Source organism: Drosophila persimilis, unplaced genomic scaffold (genome assembly GCF_003286085.1).
Source record: "Drosophila persimilis strain 14011-0111.01,24,50 unplaced genomic scaffold, DperRS2 tig00000520-arrow-pilon, whole genome shotgun sequence".
NCBI classification, from domain to species: Eukaryota; Metazoa; Arthropoda; class Insecta; order Diptera; family Drosophilidae; genus Drosophila; species Drosophila persimilis.
The window spans coordinates 2,566,555-2,590,833 of NW_020825317.1; the positions used below are offsets into that span (position 1 = coordinate 2,566,555).

The 24,279-nt window shown below is 43.6% G+C and overlaps 1 protein-coding gene across 6 annotated transcripts in view; it reads right to left on the reverse strand.

Annotated features, from left to right (window-relative positions):
- Positions 1–531: 531 nt before the first annotated feature.
- LOC6602595 overlaps positions 532–24,279 on the reverse strand; it is a 71,322-nt gene continuing 47,574 nt past the window's right edge. Inside the window, exons 8-19 of one of the 6 annotated variants that reach the window (XM_026990183.1) lie at positions 9,519–9,738; positions 9,194–9,457; positions 8,998–9,109; positions 8,729–8,921; positions 8,088–8,296; positions 7,862–7,992; positions 7,588–7,769; positions 3,610–3,833; positions 3,253–3,553; positions 1,690–1,902; positions 1,009–1,599; positions 532–870 (exon numbers count right to left, since the gene is read on the reverse strand). In XM_026990183.1, coding sequence (XP_026845984.1) covers positions 599–870; positions 1,009–1,599; positions 1,690–1,902; positions 3,253–3,553; positions 3,610–3,833; positions 7,588–7,769; positions 7,862–7,992; positions 8,088–8,296; positions 8,729–8,921; positions 8,998–9,109; positions 9,194–9,457; positions 9,519–9,738 — 2,912 coding nt within the window. In that variant the 3' untranslated portion in view covers positions 532–598. Of the gene's footprint in view, positions 871–940; positions 1,600–1,689; positions 1,903–3,246; positions 3,554–3,609; positions 3,834–7,224; positions 7,770–7,861; positions 7,993–8,087; positions 8,297–8,728; positions 8,922–8,997; positions 9,110–9,193; positions 9,458–9,518; positions 9,739–24,279 lie in introns of those variants that run through there. The other 5 variants (XM_026990182.1, XM_026990181.1, XM_026990180.1 and 2 more) reach the window with 5 other exon arrangements.

Genomic DNA, 24,279 nt, shown 5'->3' on the forward strand with positions numbered 1-24,279 from the left:
TAATAACATCGATAAAAAAAATTGTTTATGCTCTGGTTGGTTACATTTTGGTTTAATTTCTTTAAGTTTTAAGTCTTTGTTTTACATCAGTAAGCGTTTCCTTTCTTGGTTTTTCTTCTTCTATTCCGATTCCGCATCGAGAGCTCTTTCTTCTCGGATACATAGCGGTTTTGTTTTTCGATTGTGGCCATCAAAAATCGAATGCCACAGCGTGTGTGTGGAAGGAGTCTTAAAAAACTAGATATAGTACCAGCCTAGGACATACATTCATATGCATATATACGGGAGGAGGAAGGGGGATAACGGTAATACTTGCAAAAAATAGCCTCTCTGTTCAATCAATCAATCATTCTCAATCCCCAATCCGTTCATGGACATAACCTCAAGTCTTTTGCGGGGTGAATGTAAGAGTTAACAATGTCAGTTTCGATTTGGATGGTTCGGGCTCCTCTTAGCGGTGGGATAGACTCACACGCACACACAGGCATACAGGGAAATACACTTATTGGACAGACGCATATACGCCCACACACACAGATGCAGAAACAGGCATAGACAGAGGCACACACATATCCACACGCACTCGCTTCGATATTCATTAGCGCCGACCACTTCCGCTGCTGCCACTGGCACAGCCACCATCGCCGCTGCTCCCGCTGGCCCCATCGGTCGCCCACCGCTTTCGACGAGCCTCCTTGGCCGCCTGCATCTGGGCCGCCACCCGGCTAGTGCTCGGCCCCATGTCGAAGCTTGCATAGAGTTCCACCTCCTCGTCGGTGGCGTCACGCTGCTGGGTCTGCTGTTGCTGCATATCGAGGGCGGCGGCCAGGGAGGCCATTGCATAAGCTCGGACATCGTTTGGCGGGTAGACTCCTGAGGCAGAGGGCGCGGTGATAGCACCACCACAGGCACCGGCCCCGGCGCCCGCATCCATGTTGGTTGTGGCTGCGATGGCGCCGAGCGGCTGCTGGTCCAAATCGAAGCTCACATTCTTACTATCTCATCCACCCCGGTGGACTTGCACGGTGGCCTCGGCGGACTCCTGCTGGCGTAACTGCTGACGGTAGGCATCTAGCTCGGGCATGCGGTAGGTGCCAAGGTTCACCTGCACCATGAGCGTCTCCATGATGCGTTCGTTCTTCATTGACTTGGAGGGTAGGACAACGGTGAGCAGCTCGCTGGGCGATATGCGGCAGAGGTTGAGGTCGCGGGTCAGCCTCTCCATGATACACTCGAACTCGAACTGGGTGTCCTTATTGGGGTGGTTTTTCAGCTTGGCCACCTTGTGCTGGGCCCAGGCGAGCATCGCCTCAAATTTACGGATCTCCGGGGTCTGAAGCTCCCGGCACATGATCATCTGCACCATCGACTCGGACAGATGGAGAAACTCTGGGCACTTAAATAGGGCGTGCGCCTTGCTCTCCACAAATGACAGGATCATGTTGACCAGCTCGGAGGCGGACGTGTAGCGCCAGTAGTAGTTCTCCAGCGAGATGAGCATCGGGCAAACCACCTCGATGCGTAGGAACTGCTTGCAGTGGTGGAAGCACGCCTGAAGAAGCTCCGGCAGATCGTAGTGCTCTGCGGCACACAGCAGCCCTGCGAAATAAAAATCAATGTTGAGCTTGTGTGTTCCGTTTTCCTAAAAAATTTCTCACAAGCATCATCTGGCGCTCCACATTGACTTACCAGGTATTGAAACACAGGTTAGAGGACAAGTGCCCGTGTGCAGATAGTCGAGGAGGACACGAAATGTGTCCGGATCAAATTCGATGATGTTGAACTCCGTCTGTGCAAGCTTGGCCCGGTCCACCTTCTGAGCGTCGGCACAGACCGAGAGCCGCGGTACCGCCAGCTGGTTGTTGCCCGGCTTGTCCTTGTCCTTGTCCTTGCTGTCCCTATCTGTACTCGCCGATGATCGACGCGATTCATTGTTGGGGATTGTGATTGTTTTTTATCGGTATTGGTATTGGTTTAAGTTTCGGTATCGGTCCAAGAATCGATCGAAAATCAAAGTTTGAAAATAATAAAACAAAATCGAACCGAATTCCATGGAGCATATTTTTTGTTTGATTTTTTATGTGGATCATTAAGAAATAATTAGGGAAATAAATAGTTTTAATCGGATTGAGGCGAAGGCGTGGGCGTGGGCGAGAGTGGTGAGGCGGTTGCCGAGTCACGTGAGATGAGAGAGATGACAAAATTTTGTTTGTTGTTTTATTTGAATTCAATTTGTTTGTTGAACGAAGATAAAGTTAAATCAATAAATTAACAAAATATATATACACAATAGCAAGAGAGACGAAGATGGAAACAGAGTGAAAACACGGTGAGTGTTAACCAATGGTCAGAATTTTATCCCAAAAGTAGTCCCAGGTGCAAACAGGTTGTGGTGCGGTAAATAATTAAAATATTGGTGCACATTTACAACGGTAAAAAATTAAGAAAAAGTGGAATGAACATTTCGTATAGATTTTAAGAATTTATTAAAATATATAAAGAAAAAATATATAACAAACAAAACAGTTGTGCAGAAATAATATGCAAAAGTTCGGAAATTAAAAGTATCTCGAAGAAATTTGGTCAGGCAAAATATTTTAAGAGTTCGATGAACGATTCATTAATATATTATCATATGGGTAATGGTAGATTATGATTATGGTTGAATATTGGAATTTACAGTGACATTCAATGCACAAATGCAAGACAAATGGAGTCGAGTGAGGGATTAGCCAATCATATTGGGATGCATATTAATAATAATGTTGATGCAGCGAAAATAAATGATTCGCCATTGGTACAGTCAATAGAGAAATTTAACATAAGATAGATTAATAGTGTTAGAGTACAGGACGTCCACGAGTTCCATTGGGGCGTATTTATATTGCATGTACGTATATATATAAGGTATATATAGCTCGGTAAATATTGGGTAATATTTATACGTAGAGCGGTTGGAGGTTAAAGTGTGCGACGTGCGTATTAGCATTCGTATTTTTTTCATATGTGGTTCAAGGATGCAAATTTTGTTTAACGTTCGAAGATCACAAAAGAGTATTTTGCAGAATTTAGTTTAAGTTTTAGTTTGGTGGGTAGTGATATGACGGAGAACGAAGAAACGAGGACGTAAAAAGGACGCATAAGAGAGAGAGAGAGAGAGAGCGGAGAACAAAAGGGAGATCGGAGAGAAAAGAAAAGAAAAACACGCATCGATATTGTTGCATTGCATTGAATGAGAACCCTTACTCGAACAATCTGTCGACGAGATCCACTTCTTCTTGTCATCCGGATTCAACTGGTTCGAGTTCTTATTCCGAATCGAACGACCCCATCCAGCCGTGATGGTCCCCAGGCGAGAGAACGCCCGCTTCACCATCGGTGACGAGGGCACGCTCTTGGGACGTATGGAGTCCGAGTCCGGCACCGTTAGATAGTTGTTACTCTTCGGCTTCTGATTCTGTGGCGACACCAACGACGGTGCAGGGCGGGCGAAAATCTCCGCGACGGGTATCTGCGGCGATCCGAAGCCTGTCTGGATGCCATATAGCATCTCCTGGAAACAGGCTTGCAATCAGTTCCACACTGGGAACAAAATGTAAGGATGCTCACCTGAAAGACGCGGCTGCGTACGCCCAGAATGGCCCGGACTCCAATGAAGCGTGCCTTCTGCTTGGATTGACCCACCAGGAAAACCACGTCGAAGAGGTGAGAGTTGCTCAAGCATGATGGCTCCTCGTTGAGGAACACGCGGGTGAAGTCCTTTGCCAGCTGATCGTAGTCCTCAAACTGATCCCGGACCGAGTCCAGCAGTGGCGACGAGGGTCGCATGTGACCTGTTCGGTGGAGAGAAAACGAGGAGTTACATGTTAATCCTTCGCAAAAGGGGCATCCCTAAAGTCAAAAAGTTTTCAGTTCTTTCGGTTCTGCAAACAATGCAAAGAAGTAGTCTTGGAGCATTCTGCAATTTTTTAGTTGGTTAGATGGTTAGTTGATTAGTTGGAGTAGCTTCATATTCATGCGTGTCATGCGGTGTTGTTCGGGGAGGACACCAAAAATCTCAAAAACAGTACGGGTATGGTGAGTGGTATCCCCAGATTGATCATACAACCCCCGCCCCTGCTAGCTTCATTAAACTTTTTGGTGAGTAACTTTTCAACATCGGCTTGGCTTGCTACGCAAGCCGGGTCATCAATCATGCAACTTTCGGGGCCAAACACTGCTTTACGCTGCTCCACGCCTTCTCGACAGAAGCTGGGTTGTGACCTAGAGCTATAGCCGTTGGGGATACCCTAATTTGTTCTTACTAAAATATCAAAGAACTCATAGAACTTATTTAAGCACAATTTTGTAGGCAATAATGTGCGAATAGATGTATAATATTTTGATAATTTATATCTATGTAGTATATCATATATTGATATCGATATTGATACGGAGATAATAGCTGTGATGCCTGTGGGGCTGGGTTATGGGGGCTGCATTCACCTGCAGGTGACTGCAAGTAACTGAAGTCGAATATACTCGTACACAATATAATAATTACAGCTGTACTGCGCCAGCTGACAAAGATGGATTCCGTGGCGCGTTCAGTTTGTCCTTCTCGACCATTGAGAACAGCGATAAAAACTCCAATAACAAAGCGATAGAGATGTCCTGGCCATACAATTGAGCTATTGATATTGAAAGGAGCTCACGCACGCATGTGTAAACTGCGAAAAAGAGCGCTCTAAAATGTTGAATAGAACATCGAAATCAGATGCCCCATCTGATCTGAAGTCTAGAGTAAATACTCTTCACTCTGCATCTGGAATGAAGAATGTATCAATTCAATAGATTAACGGTACCGCTCTTTTGGCGGCTTAAGTATTCCATTAGAAGTTTTTTTGAGGCGTTAGCTTCTTGGGTAGTCTTTTGTCGTGGTCGTATAAAAATCGAAAACATCAGTTTTCTAACCACCTTTTTAAAACTAGCGGATTTTCGCTGTAAGCGAGGTTCATTTTGGAAACAAAGATTGTTTCATGATAGCAAAGCCATCAACCAGCTTTCAGTACTATAGCCTTCGCCATTTTTGAAACATAATAAACTTTTTTTGGACGTATCCAATATATCTATATACGACTGCTATCGTATCTTTGTAAATTACCATGGATAATATTGATGACGGTTGACTGTATATTCAAGCTTGAGCTATAATGCGTGATCAATGGAATACTAGGAAATACTATTTCATCTATTTTTTTCTTTCTTTAAGGTTTATTCCAAAAACGATACGGATGTGATGAGATGTTTCCAAAGAAGAGCGTTATGTATAATAATGTAGATTTTGGCACTGAAAATTCCCATTTCAATTCATTTAAGTCGCACTCTCATCTACCAATCTCACCTCATTAATCTTTAGAAAAAAACGGTTAATGGTTTTGAAGCTTTTTCTCAGTGGTGTGTGCAGACAGTGAAGGGAACTTGTGCAGGAGCTCCTTCCAGATGGTATAAAATCAATAATTTGCATAATTTTAACTTGCATAGCTCGGATGCTGGGATGTGGATTTGTCCTGTGCCGATTGCCACGGGGATCGCATCCATTTCAGAGAAACCTTTCACTGGTGTGGCCTTACTGGCGAAGGTGGAAGTGGGAGCGCTGGTATGATTGTGAGTGCTGTGTGGAATTGTGGGAACGATTGTCTGTGTGGCCATGTGGTGGTGTGCGTGGACTTGTGGGTGTGTATGGGTGTGGTGTGTGTGTCCGGGATGGTGAAAAGCAAGCATCGGTTTGAAAACTGTACATAAGTGCGTGAATGAATAAATCAAAATAGATTTGTGTTGTCTAGTGCAACAAATAAATAACGAGAAATCCAAACAAATCACTACAACGACAAACGAAAGCGAAAAAAGATACAAAAAACACCAACAATAGAGACAACGACAACAACAGCAACAATAACGACATCGAACAACGAACAAGCGCCTTGGAGGGGAAATGTGGAAACAAAAAATTTTCTTGGGCTGATAGACTAGAGGCTACCCGCTGATCGGGATGTATAATACAAGTAAACCTCGGGGCTTTTATTTACCTAATTGCAAAAAGTTTTTCCGGATCGGTAGTGGAATCAATCACTTTGAAGATATTATCAAAGTGATTGATTCCACTGTATTTCCCGATAATCGCATAATTTAAGGAAAACTTGTATTTATATCAGCTTTGCCGCCTATATTTATCAAATTGCAAGGATTTTATGTTGATTGGAGCCAAAAGAGTTATTTATCTCCATTACTGTGGACATCCAACAAAATGGTATATCGTACTGGTGTAGAGTTCTACTGGTAGAACTAATATATCATTTCCCCGAATGCAAGGTGTTCCTAAATTCCATAAGTACGAGGTCAGTGATGGGAATAATGGATAGGGGATAAGGGACAATCTCTATGCCAGGAGCAAGCAGCGGCAGAGACTCATTTGGAGATAGGAACTGAGAGCTGAGACTGAAAGCCAGGGAGTATTGTGTGACATGAGCCCCAAACGCTCCGACCGCAGCCTGCACGCTTCCGTTGAATACAAACACATCCGGATGTGTTAATGACGGAAGCGGAAGTGACAATATGTCCTCGTTCGATGTGTTAGTATGGATGTGAGTGCCTGTGTGTATGCGTATGGGTGGAATGATGGAACCGAGAGCAAGACAAAACGATTAATCAAACATACTCGCACAGAAGCTGTGTCACCACGGAGCGAACCGGATCCAATTGCTTTTGGTGTTTCTCTTTTTCAGTGCTCTTTTCAGGGCATGCTTTGCAATTTTTTCTTGCGATTAGTATATTAATCTTTTTAAAGTCTGTCCAAAAATGTAAAATTGTGGAATCTGTTGTTTTTCATCATTTTAAAAGTGGGAATCAGAGGGTAGACTTGTGCAAAAAGGCTCCAGGAATATCCTCAAAAATAATATATGGGAAGGTGAACTACAAAATGCAGAACGTAAGTTCTTTAATAGTAGATCCTTCCATCACTATCTTTCTCTCTCTCCTAATCAGAAATATCTAATGTGGCGGCAGACCGCATGGCTCTTATACTGTCTTTGCGCCGAATTAGGCAAATGGTCGACGGGCTGCAAGGGGAAACGTAAGTGACCGCGAGCGAGCATATTTAAATATTCAGAGTTCATTCATCAAAGAAATGCACATGCTTGAAGAGGTGCGTTTAGTGGGTGAGATGTGGTTGGGTGAAACACATACTATGCCTCACACAGAAGTGCAACATGGCGCAACACGATGTGTGTGTGAGTGACGACGTTGAGTGTTGCAGATGCTGTTGATGATTTAGTTGTTGTTGCAATTGTTGGTGTGGCTGTTGTTGGTGTAGTAGTTGTTGTTGCGTCTCGGCATTATTGTTGTAGTTGTTATTTGTGTGTCTGTGTGCGGCAGTGTGTGCCATTGTCTGCCCCCAGCCCTTTGAGGCGCCCGATTCCTCGGCCTTGCAATAGCAACAATTGTTGTGGGGTTGTTGTTGAAATTGTTGCAGTTGTTGTTTTTGTTGTACATTATGTGTATTGTTGTCTAATACGCGAGCATGCAACATTTTGAAATACTCATCCTCACCAATCGGTCGCCAAGAGCCGCGTCGATACGGCTTGGGTATCTGGCCTGTCTCCGCGTGATTGGACAGATTCATCACCAGATCCTCGAGCATCTGCGACCGTGTGCGCTCCTGCATCCTTGCGAATTTGGGGGCCGAGTACGAGGCCCGCTCTCCGTTCACGATCTTCGTTAGCAGCCACTCCCTGAGGTAACGGACGAGTATGCATGCACGCATTAGGCGGAATGTAGGATGGGTTAGCCTTGGACAGTCGGTCAGCGCGAATGGAACACTCACCGGAACATAGGCCCCTTCTCGAAGACGGACTGCTCCCAGAGGTACGGCTTGTAGGCGCCAACCTCGTCGCGCGTCACCACGGAGACCTCATAGCGCGTCGGCTTGTGTTTGATGCGAGCGGAGACGCGCACCTATGGATTAATGGATTGATATCGATAAGTGTGATGATTGGGATTCTGGGGGAGGCTACGGATGGAGTGTATGGACGGAGGCTGTTTGCATTTACCAATATAAATGTGTGCAGAAAGTGACTCTTAATACAGGCCGGACTAAAGCGGGTATTGTCCGCCTCGAGAAACACCACGCAGACAATATCATTGCCGATGTGGCGTTTCCGCTGCAACTTTTGAGGATCGTGCTTCTCGTACGGCAGAAGCGTGGAAACGTGGAACATGATCTCAATATTACGCCAGTTGGTATAAACAGAGAAGAGGCCTAAGGAAGAGAGTTATGTATGAGATATGTATTCAGAGCTATGTGTTAAGAATAAGATCACAGGCTAATTAGACAACCATCACTTTCTTTCAAAGATCACACACACACGAACTAGTCCAGATAAAGCACATTTGGGAATCTGGGAATTGAAGATCGTTAAGATATGACTACGAATGCAATTTAAAGCCATGTTTCATCGATCCACATTCAAACGTTGGTTACTTTGCAACAATTCAACTCTCGACAACTTTAGGAAACCGAAAACGAAGAACCACTGGTGTTGATTTGCGCACAACAGAGTGATGTGAGTGTTGCATTCTCTGTTGCGGTTGATGGTGCACCCTTTGGGAATTGCTATAGCCATCATCGGAAAGTGGTTCACGCCGTTTACTGGATTATGCTTGTGTGCGTACTTAGGGATGGGCCACTTACCAGTTAGATCATGTACCGTGTCAAGGCCACCCTTGTATTTATCGAACCCACGGAGCCGCACCCGATCGCCGAGAAGTGTGAGGAACTCATCGAAGAGCGGTGAGTTTTCATTATTGTCCAGAATTTGCTCTTCGGTGTATTGATCCTCTTTGACAAATATGACGCCAACTTTAAGTTCGGATTTTATAAAAACCTAAGCAGCGAGAAGAGATTTTATTTATGTACATATATTATAAAATGCACTTTTCAGTGGGCAATACGCTCAATACCTGATCTAACTTCAATAACTCCTCTGGAGTGTCTGGTAGTTGTCCTAGTGTTAGAGGGGGATTCAAATTAACTTCTTTTCCTAAAGATCGAACAACCTCCTCGCGATTATATCTGTAAAATGAATGGAAGTCATAGGTCAGAACAGGTGCCCCTGTCTATATGTCATAGGTCTTATTGTATTCTCGTAGGCCATACCGATCAGCAAATACGCAGGAAGCTGGGATCAATCCGTGCACCGTGTAGGAGCCAGCGCGCACCAGAATGCGAAACTGGTCGCGTCCGTTGAGCGTCTCCTGTTTGATGGAGAGTATGACCGGGCCAAGATCCTCGTCGCTGGTGAAATAATTCCAGTGCTCTGTGCCATAGAAATATTTCTCATACGTCTCCTGTTCCACGGAGATGAGTTCGAAGGCACCCTGCTGATCCCACTGCTCCTCAATGGTAGTTTTCTTGCGAGGACTACGAAGGAAATGGATTAGATTGGATTGGATTGGGGGAATGAAGCAAAGAAGAGTCCCACCTAGGTGTGGCCTCAGAGTCCTCGTCGTCCTCGTACAGATCGCTGCACTCACGCTCCAAGTACGCATCGCTGGCACTGCCCGCCCGTATGTCCTCGTGCTCGGAGTCGCTCTCATCCCAAATGGTGTGCGGAGTGGGCATGCTGATCTTCTGGCGCGAGCATTCGATCCAGTAGCCGGGCGTGGGCATTAGGTTATGTGGATACTCCTCGCAGAACTCATCTGGAATGGATGATATTGAAGGTGAAAAGATGATTAGCCAAAGTCTGGAGTAGTTGATGTGAAGATGGGTAGATGAATAGCCTTGGGGTGATTTCTGCCCTGATTAAGGTGCATTCAGTAAGCCCTTTTATTGGAAAACTTTTTTCGCGCTCTTTGCTGCGAAAGTTTCTCTCAAGTTTAGCGGGTTTTTGTGGCCTTTACATGGAGCACACCCAAGTGCTCTCGTCTCACCCGACCCGCAGAGCAGCGTCATTTCCTTCAGCTCTAATCAAAATAATTTAGTTCAATTCAATTAAAATGCAAATACCATAAACGCTGTCGTGAACACTGGTCGCCTGTCATACTCGTAGTAGAGCGCGGTATGAAAGCGGAAAATGGTCGCAAGACTTTGCTCCGCTCTCTGATTGGTTGGAAATTCGATGCGGTGCGGTGCGTGAGTCAATAATCTGGCAAAACTCTGCCTCGACTTGGCTCTGGCACCGCCATTGCCTCCGCAAAGTTATGGGTATGACGATGATGATGTGGGGCAGGGCTCTCTGGCTGCCTCATGCTGTGCGTCTGGCCGTAAAATGTTGGCTTCTTTCAGCAAAAGACGAAACTATGATCTAATTAAGGAGCGCTCACCGTTGCCATTCTCATCACATGTGCCACATTTTATGCCGCAAGTTTTCCCGCCAGCTGCTGTATGTTTTTCGGGTCTCCCTTACACGCATCCAGTCCGACACTGACGGCCATAAAATGCTGCTCGGTCTGTCCCGGAACCAGACCAGAAACCGCACCTAACTCCACTCCTGTTCAGACATCCCCCACATCTGCTTTTGGCCCATGTTCTGGCATTTGTTCTGGCCAATTCAAATTTGAATAGCTCCCAGCGTGCGCCGCTAAGTAGGCTATGAAATTGCTTGCTCGAGCTGTTTACTCGGGGTGGTGGACTTCCATACCCTGCCACACACAAGTGTCATCTGCGGCACGTTCAGAGAGAAGGCTTGTCACAAGCAGCGTCCCAGCTGTGTTCGAATACAATTTAAACTTAACTTTTAGATCAATTACAATTACAGTTCAAACGGCCTGTCGCTGTCGAGGAACCAATTTAAATCCGTTTTGATTAGGGATTGAAAATTTGTATAAAGATCTGCATCGGGTTTTTATCGGCATTGAAGGGAAGATATGGGAGAAGGAACGATTGAAAGAGATACAGAGTGTTGGCATTCATTCTCTTAAAAAGTGAGTTTCCAAAGGATGATTCCAAAGGAATAAGAGACTACATCAATTAAAATTTCCCGGAAGGGTATACAACGTTCGTGAAACCTTCAGTGGTTCCAAATGCTGTCGATTGTGAACTCGGTCAGAATCTGTGTGGTGTATGCAAATTGCGTGCGTAGCGCCCGCGGATGTGCAATATATTTGATTTTTAAAGGCCAGTTATGCCGCATCTTCGTATCCTCGAATCCTGGCCATTTTGGGTAGTTTGGATTTACGCATCCGCCTTGTTCCTTATCCAATTTAAGCCTGCGTCGCATTCCTTGTGCTTACGGGTTTAATAAATAACCTATAGTCCGGCAGTGTATTCATTCGCCCGCCTAGGCGAAGGCCAGTTCCCACTCACGATCGGGTAGTTTCTCCCGTTGCAGCTGCTGCAGCATAAACTACCAACAGGAAAATGGATGGGTATCGTTTGTTGCCGGCGAGGATAAAGCTGTTTTTGGAACTACGAGTATTGAATCTTCATAGTTACAATGCCGCCTTGCCAAGACATCCGAAGGCTAGTCACAGACCGTGCAGAAGACTGTTCCACTGGACCATTGGGAGAGCAATCGAGTGGATGGAGCATATCCTGGGACTCGGTGAAGTGGTGAATTTATGGGGAATACTGGCGCCAAAGATGTGGAGACTGAATAAGTGGAGAATAAAGGAAGTACAAGAAAAATAGGGCGAAGGCAACCAGAAGAATGTATAGGATATAGAATACGCTACATTACTGTGAGAGATAGTTGACTAGCGAGCATAAAAAAAATGAGGGTGAACGTTGTGAGTTGCTGCGGACACCGCAACTCTACAGTTATACCCGATACTAAGTCAGTATGGCTCTCCTCCGGCAGATGGCGCTAATATTAAGCGACACGACAAAGAGTGTGTGCGAGAGAGACAGAAAATCAGTTTGAGCGTGACGTCGGGCGCTGCGTAGCCAGTGCAAATTGGTTTGTTCCTTTTGGCTATAAAAATGACCTGATCTGATCCAAATTCAGCAACCGGATAGATATGGTCATTCTCTATGATTCTGCGTTTTTAGTTTACTCGAATCTGCAATATTGTGGATGCAACAGATTTTCGTCCTTTGTGGGGGCGGATGGAGGTGGGGCGAAATTCTGAGATATACGTTTTATAGTGACATCTTAAAGGAGTGTGTGTACCAAATTTGGTTTTTCTAGCCTTAATAGTCTCTGAGATTTGTGGTTGCCCCAGATTTTCGTCCTTTGCGGGGGCGGAAGGGGGTGTGGCGAAATTTGGACACGAAACGGTCAAGGTCCGATATCACAGGAGTGTGGATACCAAATTTGGTTGCTCTAGCTCTTATGGGTTCTGAGATCCTTGAACTCATATTTTGCAATTGGCAAAACCGACCATGAAACCTGTGTGTTAGAGTGAGACAGAGCGAGAAAGAGTGAAATTGTTTTCGTGATTCTGGCTAAAATAATTATACGATCTGGTTCAGATTTTGCACTCTGTAAGATATAGTCATCTTCTACGATTATGCGTTTTTAGTTTTCTCGTATCGTCGAAATTGTGTATGCCACAGATTTTCGCCCTTTGTGGGGGCGGAAGTGGGCGGGGCACAGTTTTGAAATATTTTTGTAGCAGTGACATATCACAGAAGTCTGGATCCAAAACATCGTTGCTCTAGCTCTTATAGTCTTTGAGCATTAGGCGCTGAAGGGGACGGACAGACGGACAGACGGACGGACGGACAGACGGACAGACGGACGGACGGACAGACAGACATGGCTCAATCGACTCGGCTATTGATGCTGATCAAGAATATATATACTTTATGGGGTCGGAAACGATTCCTTCTGGACGTTACACACATCCACTTTCACCACAAATCGAATATACCCCAATACTCATTTTGAGTATCGGGTATAAAAATGCAAGATACTATTAAGCGAGACCTTAGCAGGAGAAAACAGAGAAAAACGGAGAAAATTTATACGGGAAGTGGAGCTACTTTGCAAAAAGTGTGATATGTACATATCTATAATATAATATAATATAATATAATATAATATAATATAATATAATATAATATAATATAATATAATATAATATAATATAATATAATATAATATAATATAATATAATATAATATAATATAATATAATATAATATATAATATATAATATAAACATATATATAATATCCCTCATAAGAATTGAACAGATTTCGCTTGCTTGAATTTATAGAAAAGAGTGGGTACCAAAAGTAGATAAAAGGCGCCAAAAAGGGAAAAACGTACAGATTAATATACTCGTAACTATGATTGGAGGCGTCGTAAATTTATCTGGAGGTAGATTTCGGTAGGGAGTGCATGTGCAGGTGGAAAAGGGGTCTCAGAACCTAGTACTCTGTTAGCATTCTGTCAGGGGAAAAATCTAAAAATGTCCCCCCCCAAACACGCACAAGCAAAACACACACTCCACATCAGCAGACCAATGAATGACACTGATGATAATGGCCCGCATGCAGCATTACCATCGTCCTTCGTGTCGCTAAGGTCCGTTGGTACCACGACGTTCGAGGCCAAGACGGTGTCAGCTTCTGAGGACGATCAGTTCTACGGCTGGCAGCTCCTTTTCTACTCGATCCGGCGAAGCATACACAAGAAGGCAGACCTGCTGCTGGCACTGGCCCATTTCCTCGTCACCAAGCAGTATCATCTCCGGAGCGTGGACCCGGAGCACGGGCAGGGCATCAGGATGAGCGCCGGGAGTAGACTAATTCCGGTGGATCCCGGCAGAGGTGGCAGCGAGTTGCTGCCAATACACTGGAACCGGGAGTCCTCTAAGTATCGGCTGCACTATGTGGACGAGTTGGACCACCAGTACGTCTTGCTGGCTAGGCTTACGCATCAGGATCTGGTGATCAATCTGCAGAACTGGACAAGCAAGCGAATGTCCATCACCTGCCTGCAGCCGGAGGACCTGGTCCAGACCCTCCACAATTCAGATTTGGGCCAGTGCATTCCCACCGCCCATCAGGTTATGCATCATTTGCGCGTTTATCTGGTGAATCCGGTGGTACGGGGCCGCAGAAAGGGCTTACCTGAGTCCAGACCCGATTCCTTGAAGGGTAATTATAATCTCTGTCATAGTGTCACTGCCTTGGGGAGTGAGAAATCAGAATAAAGCCACACGATGCTTGGGGGTGAAATATATGCTTTGGAATTATACTTTATTTACACCAAATACTGGTGTCCTGTATATAAAGAGAAAAATATGTTCTACATATTTCGGAGAGAATGTCCATAGCTTTAAAGCGAATGAAGGGACGGATGGATTCTTTTGCTGCCCCACAGCACTTTCGGGCAATTCCCCATGGTGCTATCGATCTGCGTGTGTGGAATGCTATGAGGATAGGATTATGCAACCATTAACACTGCACGCCAGCATTTATTTTTAAGCATCAGTCACCGCACAATGGTGCAGGCCCAGCTCTAAGAGAGAATAAACACTTAGTGGGCAATTTTTGGTGGAATTATTTGTGAAGAGGCAGCAAATGTGGCCATTTGAAACTGGGGAATAGGGAAGCCTAGGGAACCGATTTCCAATCAGATTAATCATTTGCCTTGAAATGTGAAATGAAAATGTCAATCCTTTTTTGTTTGAGTTAAGTGGTTTAATGACCTTACTCTTTTTGTGATTTCCCTTAATCCATTTACCGTATATTACGATGCAGAAGGCTAATCTGGGGATAGTTCTGCCGTGTCATTCGGTCAGTGGGTAACTGCCAATCCATCCAATCATCTACCAACCCCATCGACCTATTCATCCGCTTGGCGGGCCATTCATTTGTTAACGCATTCAGCCGGCCACAAGGATTTCCGCTTACACAACGCTCCAGCCAGGACATGGCCATGTCTCTGCTTCTGCTTCTGGTTCTGGTTCTGAATTTGTGTCTAGTTCTGTCTCTGTCTCTGTGTCTGGGCCTGGCCATGACACTGGTTTGACAGTTGCCACCAACACCGCGACTCTGCTGGGGACAACAATGCACTTTGAGGCACATGACGGTGCGGGATTTGTTGCTACATTTAAATGGCAATAAGCTGCCCGCCATCAACCATCAAGGACCACAGGGGCCTGGCCTGGCCGTACTTAGCTTTTCTGCCAACTCATCTGGTTTGCTTTTTATGTTTCTGATGTGCCATGGAAATCCATTAGCGTGGAAGGCAGGCAGGCCCTACCGTACCCCATTTTGCTACTCGCTCTCGGCGAGCATCAACGCTCCCTCGCTTCGATGACAAATTCTTCAAGGATCACATCACATTGCATTAGCATAAAGTGCCGGCACAATGGGCTGACATTTGGCAAATGACTCCCAGCACGGGGCCGTGGCAGATCAACTGACGGACATACGTATGTACATACATATATCTACGTAAATATGAATACAATCTGAGTCACAGTTAATCGTTGCACTTTAGACAGATGTTCCAGTTGATACGACCATGGAAAAACTGGATGATTTAATAGTTTAATCTATTCAAACTTTCTTAGTTGATTTACACAGTACGTGGGCTCGCTCGACTTGTATGAGGGCTTTTCCATGCCTGATTCCCATGAATGAATGGCCAAAAACAATATCTATAATTACTCTAATAAGAACGAGGGGGAACGTTGTGAGTTGCTGCGTACACCGCAACTCTACAGTTATACCCGATACTAAGTCAGTATGGCTCTCCTCCGGTAGACGCCGCTAATATTGAACGACACGACAAAGAGTGCGTGCGAGAGAGACAGAAAATCAGTCTGAGCGTGACATCGGGCGCTGCGTATTGATTTGTTGGCTATAAAAATTATCTGATCTGATCCAGATTCAACAATCTGATAGATATGGTCATTCTCTACGAATCTGCGTTTTTGGTTTTCTCATATCTTTAAAATTGTGGATGCCACAGATTTTCGTTCTTTGTGGGGGCGGAAGTGGGCGGGGCGAAGTTTTGAAATATTTTTGTAGCAGTGACATATCACAGAAGTCTGGATCCAAAACATCGTTGCTCTAGCTCTTATAGTCTTTGAGCACTAGGCGCTAATAGGGACGGACAGACGGACGGACGGACAGACAGACATGGCTCAATCGACTCGGCTATTGATGCTGATCAAGAATATATATACTTTATGGGGTCGGAAACGATTCCTTCTGGACGTTACACACATCCATTTTCACCACAAATCTAATATACCCCAATACTCATTTTGAGTATCGGGTATAAAAACCCTCAACATCTACTATCTATCACCAATCGACTAATGAATGTGTCCAGCTATTTCTATTATATGGGATTCTGCAGAGAATGGCTTTATATCTTTCATCTGCCTGACACTTTGGCTCGTGCCCTGCCCCGTGTCACTTGAAATTTTTTTTATCTGACCATTTGAATTTGTTGCGCATCGTTTTTCGCCCATTCTCTCTCGGTTTTGGGGGTTGAAAATGTTGAGTTGGGGAATGCTAAAGATGGGGATGGGAATGGCTCAGATTTGAACGCATTTCCCCTTTGTGTGTGTGTGTTGTGTGAGTGTGAGTGTGTTGCCTGCCTAGCCTGCCTTAATGGAGGACACTCTTGGTGTCATTAATGATGTCAATGGCGACAATAAGGCCGGCGTGTTAGCATGGGATGGGAGACAATGGGCCGGGCCACGGGTCAACCCAGTCAAGAGGGCGCCCACGGGCCACTTCTAACTTTACAACCTGATAGGCCCAGCCATGGACTACGCCATGGAATGACCCCTCCTCCCAGTCTTTTTCGATTTGTTATTCGTCTATTGGTTTATTTGCATTCTCCATCAATTGCTTATTAATTGTTGCCAAGCGAATAGTCATTGGAATGGGAAATCGGGGCTGGTTAGAGGAAATTGCTTTTTTCTTTTTAACTTGTCATTTTACAGTACTATGTACTACATCTGTCAAAGGAGAGAGGGAGCCCTGCCGGGTTCTCCATTCGAGTTTGCTGCCATTTGCACGAAAATTCCCTTATTATCAATGTTGGGCAAAGTCACAAAGGAAAAGCCAAGTCGAATAACAATAGACCTAGAAAAGTTTATGGAGACACTCAGATAGAGAAAGAGAGAGAGAGGGAGAGAGATAGAGAGAGATAGCTAAGGATTGGGAAAAAATAAACACGGGAACATCGGGAAGTTAGAAAGAGCAAGAAAAAGAACAAAAGTGTAGGTAACAGCAACCCAATTCGGCTCAGAGGCAAAGAAATCAATCAATCGCCAAACAGCAGAAAGGGAAACAAAATCAAGCCAGAAAAAGTCGGGAAAGTCCAATCAGAACTCAGCGAACATCGATTGCTCTTACTGGGGAATATTTTTAAGCCGTTCATAACAGAGCCACACAAAAAAAAATTTAGTTTCTGATCTGGTGGTCTGACTATGTGTGCCTTAAGTTTTTGGGGTTGCTGAATCCAAATCCGAGGTCTATTTTTCATTAGGTCATCATTAAATAACCTCAAAAAAGCGATTTCTTGTGTGGCTTTGTAATCTATAGAATCCTCCACTGCATTTCTCGCAAATAAAAGCTGATCAAAAATGGCGGTAGGTGAAAATACGATCATCTGAAATGAGGTTTCCTTCGGTGCCATAGGAATTTGGTTCCATTTTTTGTTAAAAAAACCAGCATTCCTTTTTGTAACCGAAGGAAACAATGAAACAGAAAGAGTTTTTGGCAGCCTTTACCGACAATTAAAAAACAGTCAGTGGAAAACGAAAAAATTTAACAAATTATATAGTTTTAAATTTTGGGTCCTGTTCATTTCTACCGACTACTCTTGTGAGCGCATATCATTTTTCATTAGTTTTATTTATCGAACGTAAAATCCGTTCATATTTCATCTGTTTTTTCATTGGTGAATATGAATCCAAGGCCATGGACCCAAAAAAATGCGCATGCAAATAACATAGGCGATTTCTGTCGTTTCCATTGGTCCCCGGTCCCGTTTACGATAATAAAATGTATGACCGGAAAAGATTGATCGCTTTTATTGAAAGATAAAATGTATAATGGTAGAATGGCAGGGACGGTTTTTAGCATCGGTGAAAAATCATACCGTTCTCAAGGAAACAAAAGAATGCGCAAGCGAATACTAAATGCGCTTTCTTTTGATGCCAATTTTATGGTCAAATTTTCTGTAAGAAAATAGCAGTCAATTGCGGGGTGGACAGAAATAGTAACTGAAACTGGATGGATGTTTGTGTCCACACCGCTGAGAATAGTAGTCAAAATGGCAGAGTTTATCGACAAAAAAGATGCGTTGGAGGAACATGAAAATTCGAGATCTAAAAGATTTAATCACGGCGTAAATACTGGTGACGACAGGTGTAAAATAGAGCTCTGTATGAAAAGCAAAAAACCGGCATTGTAATTAACCATGCGCAAAATGAGTTCGTATGCAAAGCCGTTAGAGTTCGAGAAAATGAGTGCGATGACGTACATATGTATGTATGTATAACTCATCACATATATTTCATTCAAACGACTTGACACGAATTCAATGAATTAAGTTAGGGGCTGTTTCCGAATTCATTCGAAAGCAATCTATTGTTTTGCCAGTACTGTATCAGTACTGTAAACTTTTGAGAATAAAAAGAGCTGTTTTTGTGTATAAATTATAAAATTGCTTGTTTTTTTGGGCTAGTGTACAAAACACTGTTCAGACAACAAAAAAATATGTAGCTAAAAAAACATAGCTAAATATATGTTTTGAGTAGTCGGATTTGGGACTAATATCAATTTTCAGATTTGTACATTTAAAAATAGCTGATTTGTTAACAGTGTCAGCAATAGCCTTTCAATTGTTGTTGCTTTGCTGTGCGTAAGGAAAAGAAGGAACATTTGGCAATTCATAGGTTTTTACCATCGGTGACCGTAGGACCGTATTTCTATGGACACAAAAGAAGGCTCGTGCAAAAGCTAAACGCGCTTCCATTTGAATTCCAAGGCTACATGGTCACGATATATATAAAGACCGCGTTCTGGGGAAACTGAAACCGAATGGATTTTCATTGCTTTTAGTTCAAAGAATGTTTAATCTACATATGTACATAATGACGAGTTTCGAGCTCGAAGCCACTGCAATCGGGCTGACTGTTGATTTCCACATGCCATAACCGACGACTGCAACGTGACAGTTTTGTATGAGTGAGTGGGCGCACTGACATACCGTGGAGGTCGTATTTCGAGTGTGTGAGTTTTTGAGTGTTTGAGTGAGTCTTTGAGAAAGTGTGAGTGATTGTGTGGGTGGCCGCCCTGCTGGACACTGTTCGATGATCGCCCTGTGCTGAGCTCTGCATTTGATTGCTACTTCACTTTCACTTTCACTTGCACTTCCGCTGCCGTTGACGAAGACGACGACGCTGACGTTTCCGCTTCCGCTTACGTTTCCGATTTCCAAATCTGATTTCGTATTCACTTTCGTCGATGCTTGTGGAAACGCTCCACACTCACTGTAAGAAGTAACACCAAGCTGCTACCAACAAAAAAGCTTTGGCCATTACAATTTACAGCGAGCGATGGGGTCCAGGGAAAGGAGCCGCTCTCTCACATGCTGAGACACGCGGCGTAGCCGTAATATATGGTGGCATTGGGGGTTTTCATGTACGCGTGTATGTGCTCGTGTGTGTGTGTGTGCGTTTCACTATATTTTTGTTGTTTGCCTGCCATTCTGTGGAGGCAGCGGCAGCTCTCTGGCTCGCACTCAGTCCTTGAAGTCAAAGAAAACAAATTTTAAAACGATTAAAATCTCTGTCCGACAAGAGAACCCAAAAAACCTGAAGCGTAAGCACAAAATATTCTTATTAATAATTTAGTAAAAAAAAACAAAAAAACGGAGTAAGAAATGAAAGAAAGCAAAAAGATGGGCATTAAAATTCATTAAAGCGCAAATATCAAATAACAGAAAGCGGATAAGATAATAAAGAAGGCAGGAAAAAGGAACTTCGCGGAAAAGTTGACTCGCCTTTATTCCGTTCTCTAGTTCGTAGAGGGGTCGCGTGCCGTCAACCCACCGTCTGACAAGGGGTTACCTGCCTAGAGAGATGGCAGCGATAAGGCAGCCTCTCGGCGGGCAGCGGCAGCAGCCCTCCCTAAATATAGGGCAGCCAAATGGCCAGATTCTGGCCTCCCAGGTCCGTCATGCATTTGCATAAAACCCAACTTATTTTTAGCGGGCCACCCTGTTTGCGTTTAATCAAAAATTAAGTCCAGAAATGTTGTGAAAACTACGGCGTGTCCCCATGTTTGACGTGTCAGCAACATGGAAATAGGCGGGGGGTGGTTTCCACGGAGACGGCGGGGAGCAATTAGGAAGTGGTGGCAGTGTGTTAAGGTCGGGTGTGGGATCAGGCTGGTCGGGGGCGGCTGATGCAAATTATACTTGTTCACCGAACGTTTACCCAGGGCGATGGAAGAGAAAGGAATCTTGGATTATATGGAGGTGTAGAGCTGTATATGTAAGAGCGATGGAATAGAATACAGGGTATAATTGGAAAAGATCGTGGTCATAGTGGTGTGGTAAGATATAATTGTGCTGAAAAAAAATATGGTTTTAAGATTAAAGATGAAGTTTGTGCGAATGCGTTGATGAAGATGGCCGTAAGAGTGTTGACTTTTACACTAGGATCTAGTTCTATCTTATGTTAGCATTGTCAAAAAGTTTTGACTCAAAAAACATAAACGCTCTCATAACGTTTGATAGATTGATTCAATATAGTTTATATACTCGCATAATTATTATTTATTTATTATTTATTCCCGATACTCAAAATGGGTATAGGGGTATATGCTAGTAGATTTGTGGTGAAAGTGGATGTGTGTAACGTCCAGAAGAAAGCGTTTCCGACCCCATCAGCATCAATAGCCGAGCCGATAGAGCCATGTCCGTCTGTCCGTCCCTATGAGTGGCTAGTGCTCAGAGACTATAACAGCTATAGCAACGAAGTTTTGTATCCGGACTTCACAAAAGAATTTCAAAACTTCGCCTCGCGAAAAATCTGGGACATCCACCATTTTGAGGATACGCAGAATCGCAGAGAATGACTGTATCTTCTAGACTGCACAATCTGAACCACATCGTATCATTATTATATCATTCGCTCTCGCTCTGTCTCTCTCTAACACACACGTTTCCTGGTCGGCTTTGCCTGTCGCTGAATATGAGCGCCTAGATCTCAGAGCCTATAACAGCTAGGCTACCAAATTTGGTATACACACTTCTGTGATACCGCACATGCACAAGTGTATTTCAAAATTTCGCCCACCCCTTTCCGTCACCACAAATCGTAGAGAATGATCATACCTTTTAGACTGCCGAATCTGGATGTGATCGGATTATTATTGTATCAAGAAGGAACAAATCAATGTGCAGTTGATACGAAAACCCACAACGTTAATCCTCGTTGGCACTAAATATTGCATGCTTTAATATTTCTTTTTTTATTTATTCATTATTCTTGTGTAGATAAACTACAAAGGGGGCATGTGTCCTTAGGCTCCTGACAGGCGTACTGAAGCCAATCCTACTAAGCAAGTCAGGGCTTCGATGTTACCCACTAGTAGCCCCTAGATAAACGTCTGAGCCGCAATGGTCCTTCGATCTTGGAGAGAGGAGAGATGTACGAGGCGACATATGCACTCATAAGACGGCTACGGAATGGAAAAGAGCAAAGGCTTGAGTGCAAATTCTAGAAACTACTTTGCAGTCTCCCGATGCGTGCCATTGGAAGACCCCAGTGGGATTTCAGACCATTGAAGCGTACAAAACCGAAACGCACAAGGAATGAGTACAGAGTAAGCCTCGTATATGGGTCCCTCAACTGGGATGAATTGCGCTTAACAAAGCCGAACATAGCATAGGCTTTTGGAAAATTAAATGCAAATGCTCGTTAAAGAGAAACCACTTTGAATCGAATAAGACCCCTGAGCAAGTATCTCCGTCTGCTTTAAGAGCGGATGGCCATCTATTGAATATGAGGCCAGCACATTGAAGACACACTTGCAAAAAGAATCGAGGGGAAACGTTGTGAGTTGCTGCTACGGCCGCAACTCTACATTTATACCCCATACAGTTCGAACGTGACATCGGACGCTGCGTAGCCAATGCACGTTGATTTGTTCCTTTTGGTTATAATAATGATCCTATCAGATCCAGATTCGGCAACCTGGTATATTTGGTCAATTGATATGATTGTATTAACTTTGTCGTGTATTCAAAATTGTGGATGACACAGATTTTCGTCCTGTGGTTCAGGTTCTCTTGATGCTGATCAAAAATACATATACTTTATGGGGTTGGAAACGCTTTCTTCTGGACGTTGCACACATCCAATTTCACCACAAATCTAATACACCCCTATACTCATTTTGAGTATTGGGTATAAAAACGCCATTAACTATGAGTTTTTGTTGTATATAATTACAAAAGGAATTAAATTGATTCTTCGAAAAAAAAAACTATTCATGCGCATTAAAAGGACCTAACATCAGACAACGCCGAACTAAATACAGTCCATTTGAAAGAGGCGAAAAAAAAGTCCAGTAATATCTCTAGCGGAGCGCTGGTAAGATGTTCATGAACATAAACAGGAACTGTTACAGGCCACACCGTAAACAATAAAGTCCACTTAAAGGATGCCACTTGAGAGCTATGAGCTGTTTGACCATTAAACTATGTACATGGGTCTCGTCGAACCAAAAGTTATTAACACACATACTGCATGCATCAGTAGAAATCATTAATAGGGATGTAAAAGTGCCGCACATCCCTCTTTTCTTAGCGCTGGTCTTAGTTTGTAATTAGGTTATATATCAACTGCATAACATCAACAAAAAATGATATTATTTGCATTGATTTATGTTCATTTCATCCGGAGAGCTCACCTGCTATGAAAATGGTATGCGTAGATAAGTATTTGGCCACATGGCCACACTCCACAAAAAATGAGCGATAATTTGCCTAAAGATTTTATTTCTGTAGCATTTCCCAGGAAGTGGGTGTCACTGTATATTAAGAGTAAATGAATAGTGAAAAAACAACCGAGGAGTACCCACTGCCAAAATCAGGATCAGTCCGAAAGTGGAATACTCTCTTTGATTTTCGTATGACATAAATATCAAATGGGGGGATCATCCAATTGGGGTGGGACTATTAGTAGGGCAGCACCACACACAAACACACTCACACTTAAGCGGACAGAAGGGGTGGTGGTGGGAGCTGAGAAGATTGGAAATTCATGTTGACAAGTGGCTGCCGTTGCTGCCAACGTCGTATACGTGATGGAAATTTCAATTTTTGAATTAAGCCTCACACGAAAGACGGCCTCGACGAATAGACACCCTGAAACAGTAGGTCGTTGTCATTCTAGTGAAGTAGTGGCTTGAACGTGTCGTATCCCCATATGCCCTGGCTTCTGGGCTGCAAGACATGGCTTTTTACACAAAGCTCAAAGGATTATTGAAATATGTTATTTGTCTCTCCTTTTTCTCGGCTCAGCAATTAGAGTTTATTGCTTTTAAAGTGCTGCCAGTTTTGTGGCGTTCATTTCGATGTTGACTTTGCCATGTCGCCGTCTTGGCACCATGTGTAATCGAACAAAGTAGCATTGAACACGAATACTCATACCTACCCTCGTCATAATCATCATCAGAATTATCATAAGTAGGAGCAGTTGAAGTAGTCGCAGCATAATCGCCAGCAGCTGTTACAGGTGCAAGCGCAATCCCTTGCCATTCTCATGCACTTTCGTTTTTAAAAGTCGTGGGTGAGCAATTTCGCGGCTGGCCAGGGTCCAAAATTTAAATGCAGGTCACAGCCAACAGCTCACACCATAAACAGAGCCCTAGTCAAGTGGCAAAACGATCCCATATTAAAACATGACTATTGACTGCTGAAGGGTTAAGGCACATTAGCTTAATTGTAAAAAATTGCTGCCTTGGGAACTCCGGGAACACTCATTGATCCAATGGTCAAGATTTTTCCAAATTTAGAATGCAGTTCTCTATTTTGTAATTTTCAACTCACATAGAACGTACTTGGTCAGAGCGAGGATATTTAAAAAACAATACATCATTTACACATTTATCAGTACGCTTAAATATATTTTGCATATTATTCTTCATTCTTCATGCTCTATGTACATATGCTTTTATAATGATAATTTGAACCATTTTACGTCTTAATTTTATATACATCAAAAGTAAATGGAGGAAAAAATAAATGAAAAAATTCAATGAAACTTTGAAAAGATATTGTGAGCGAGAACTATCCTGAGA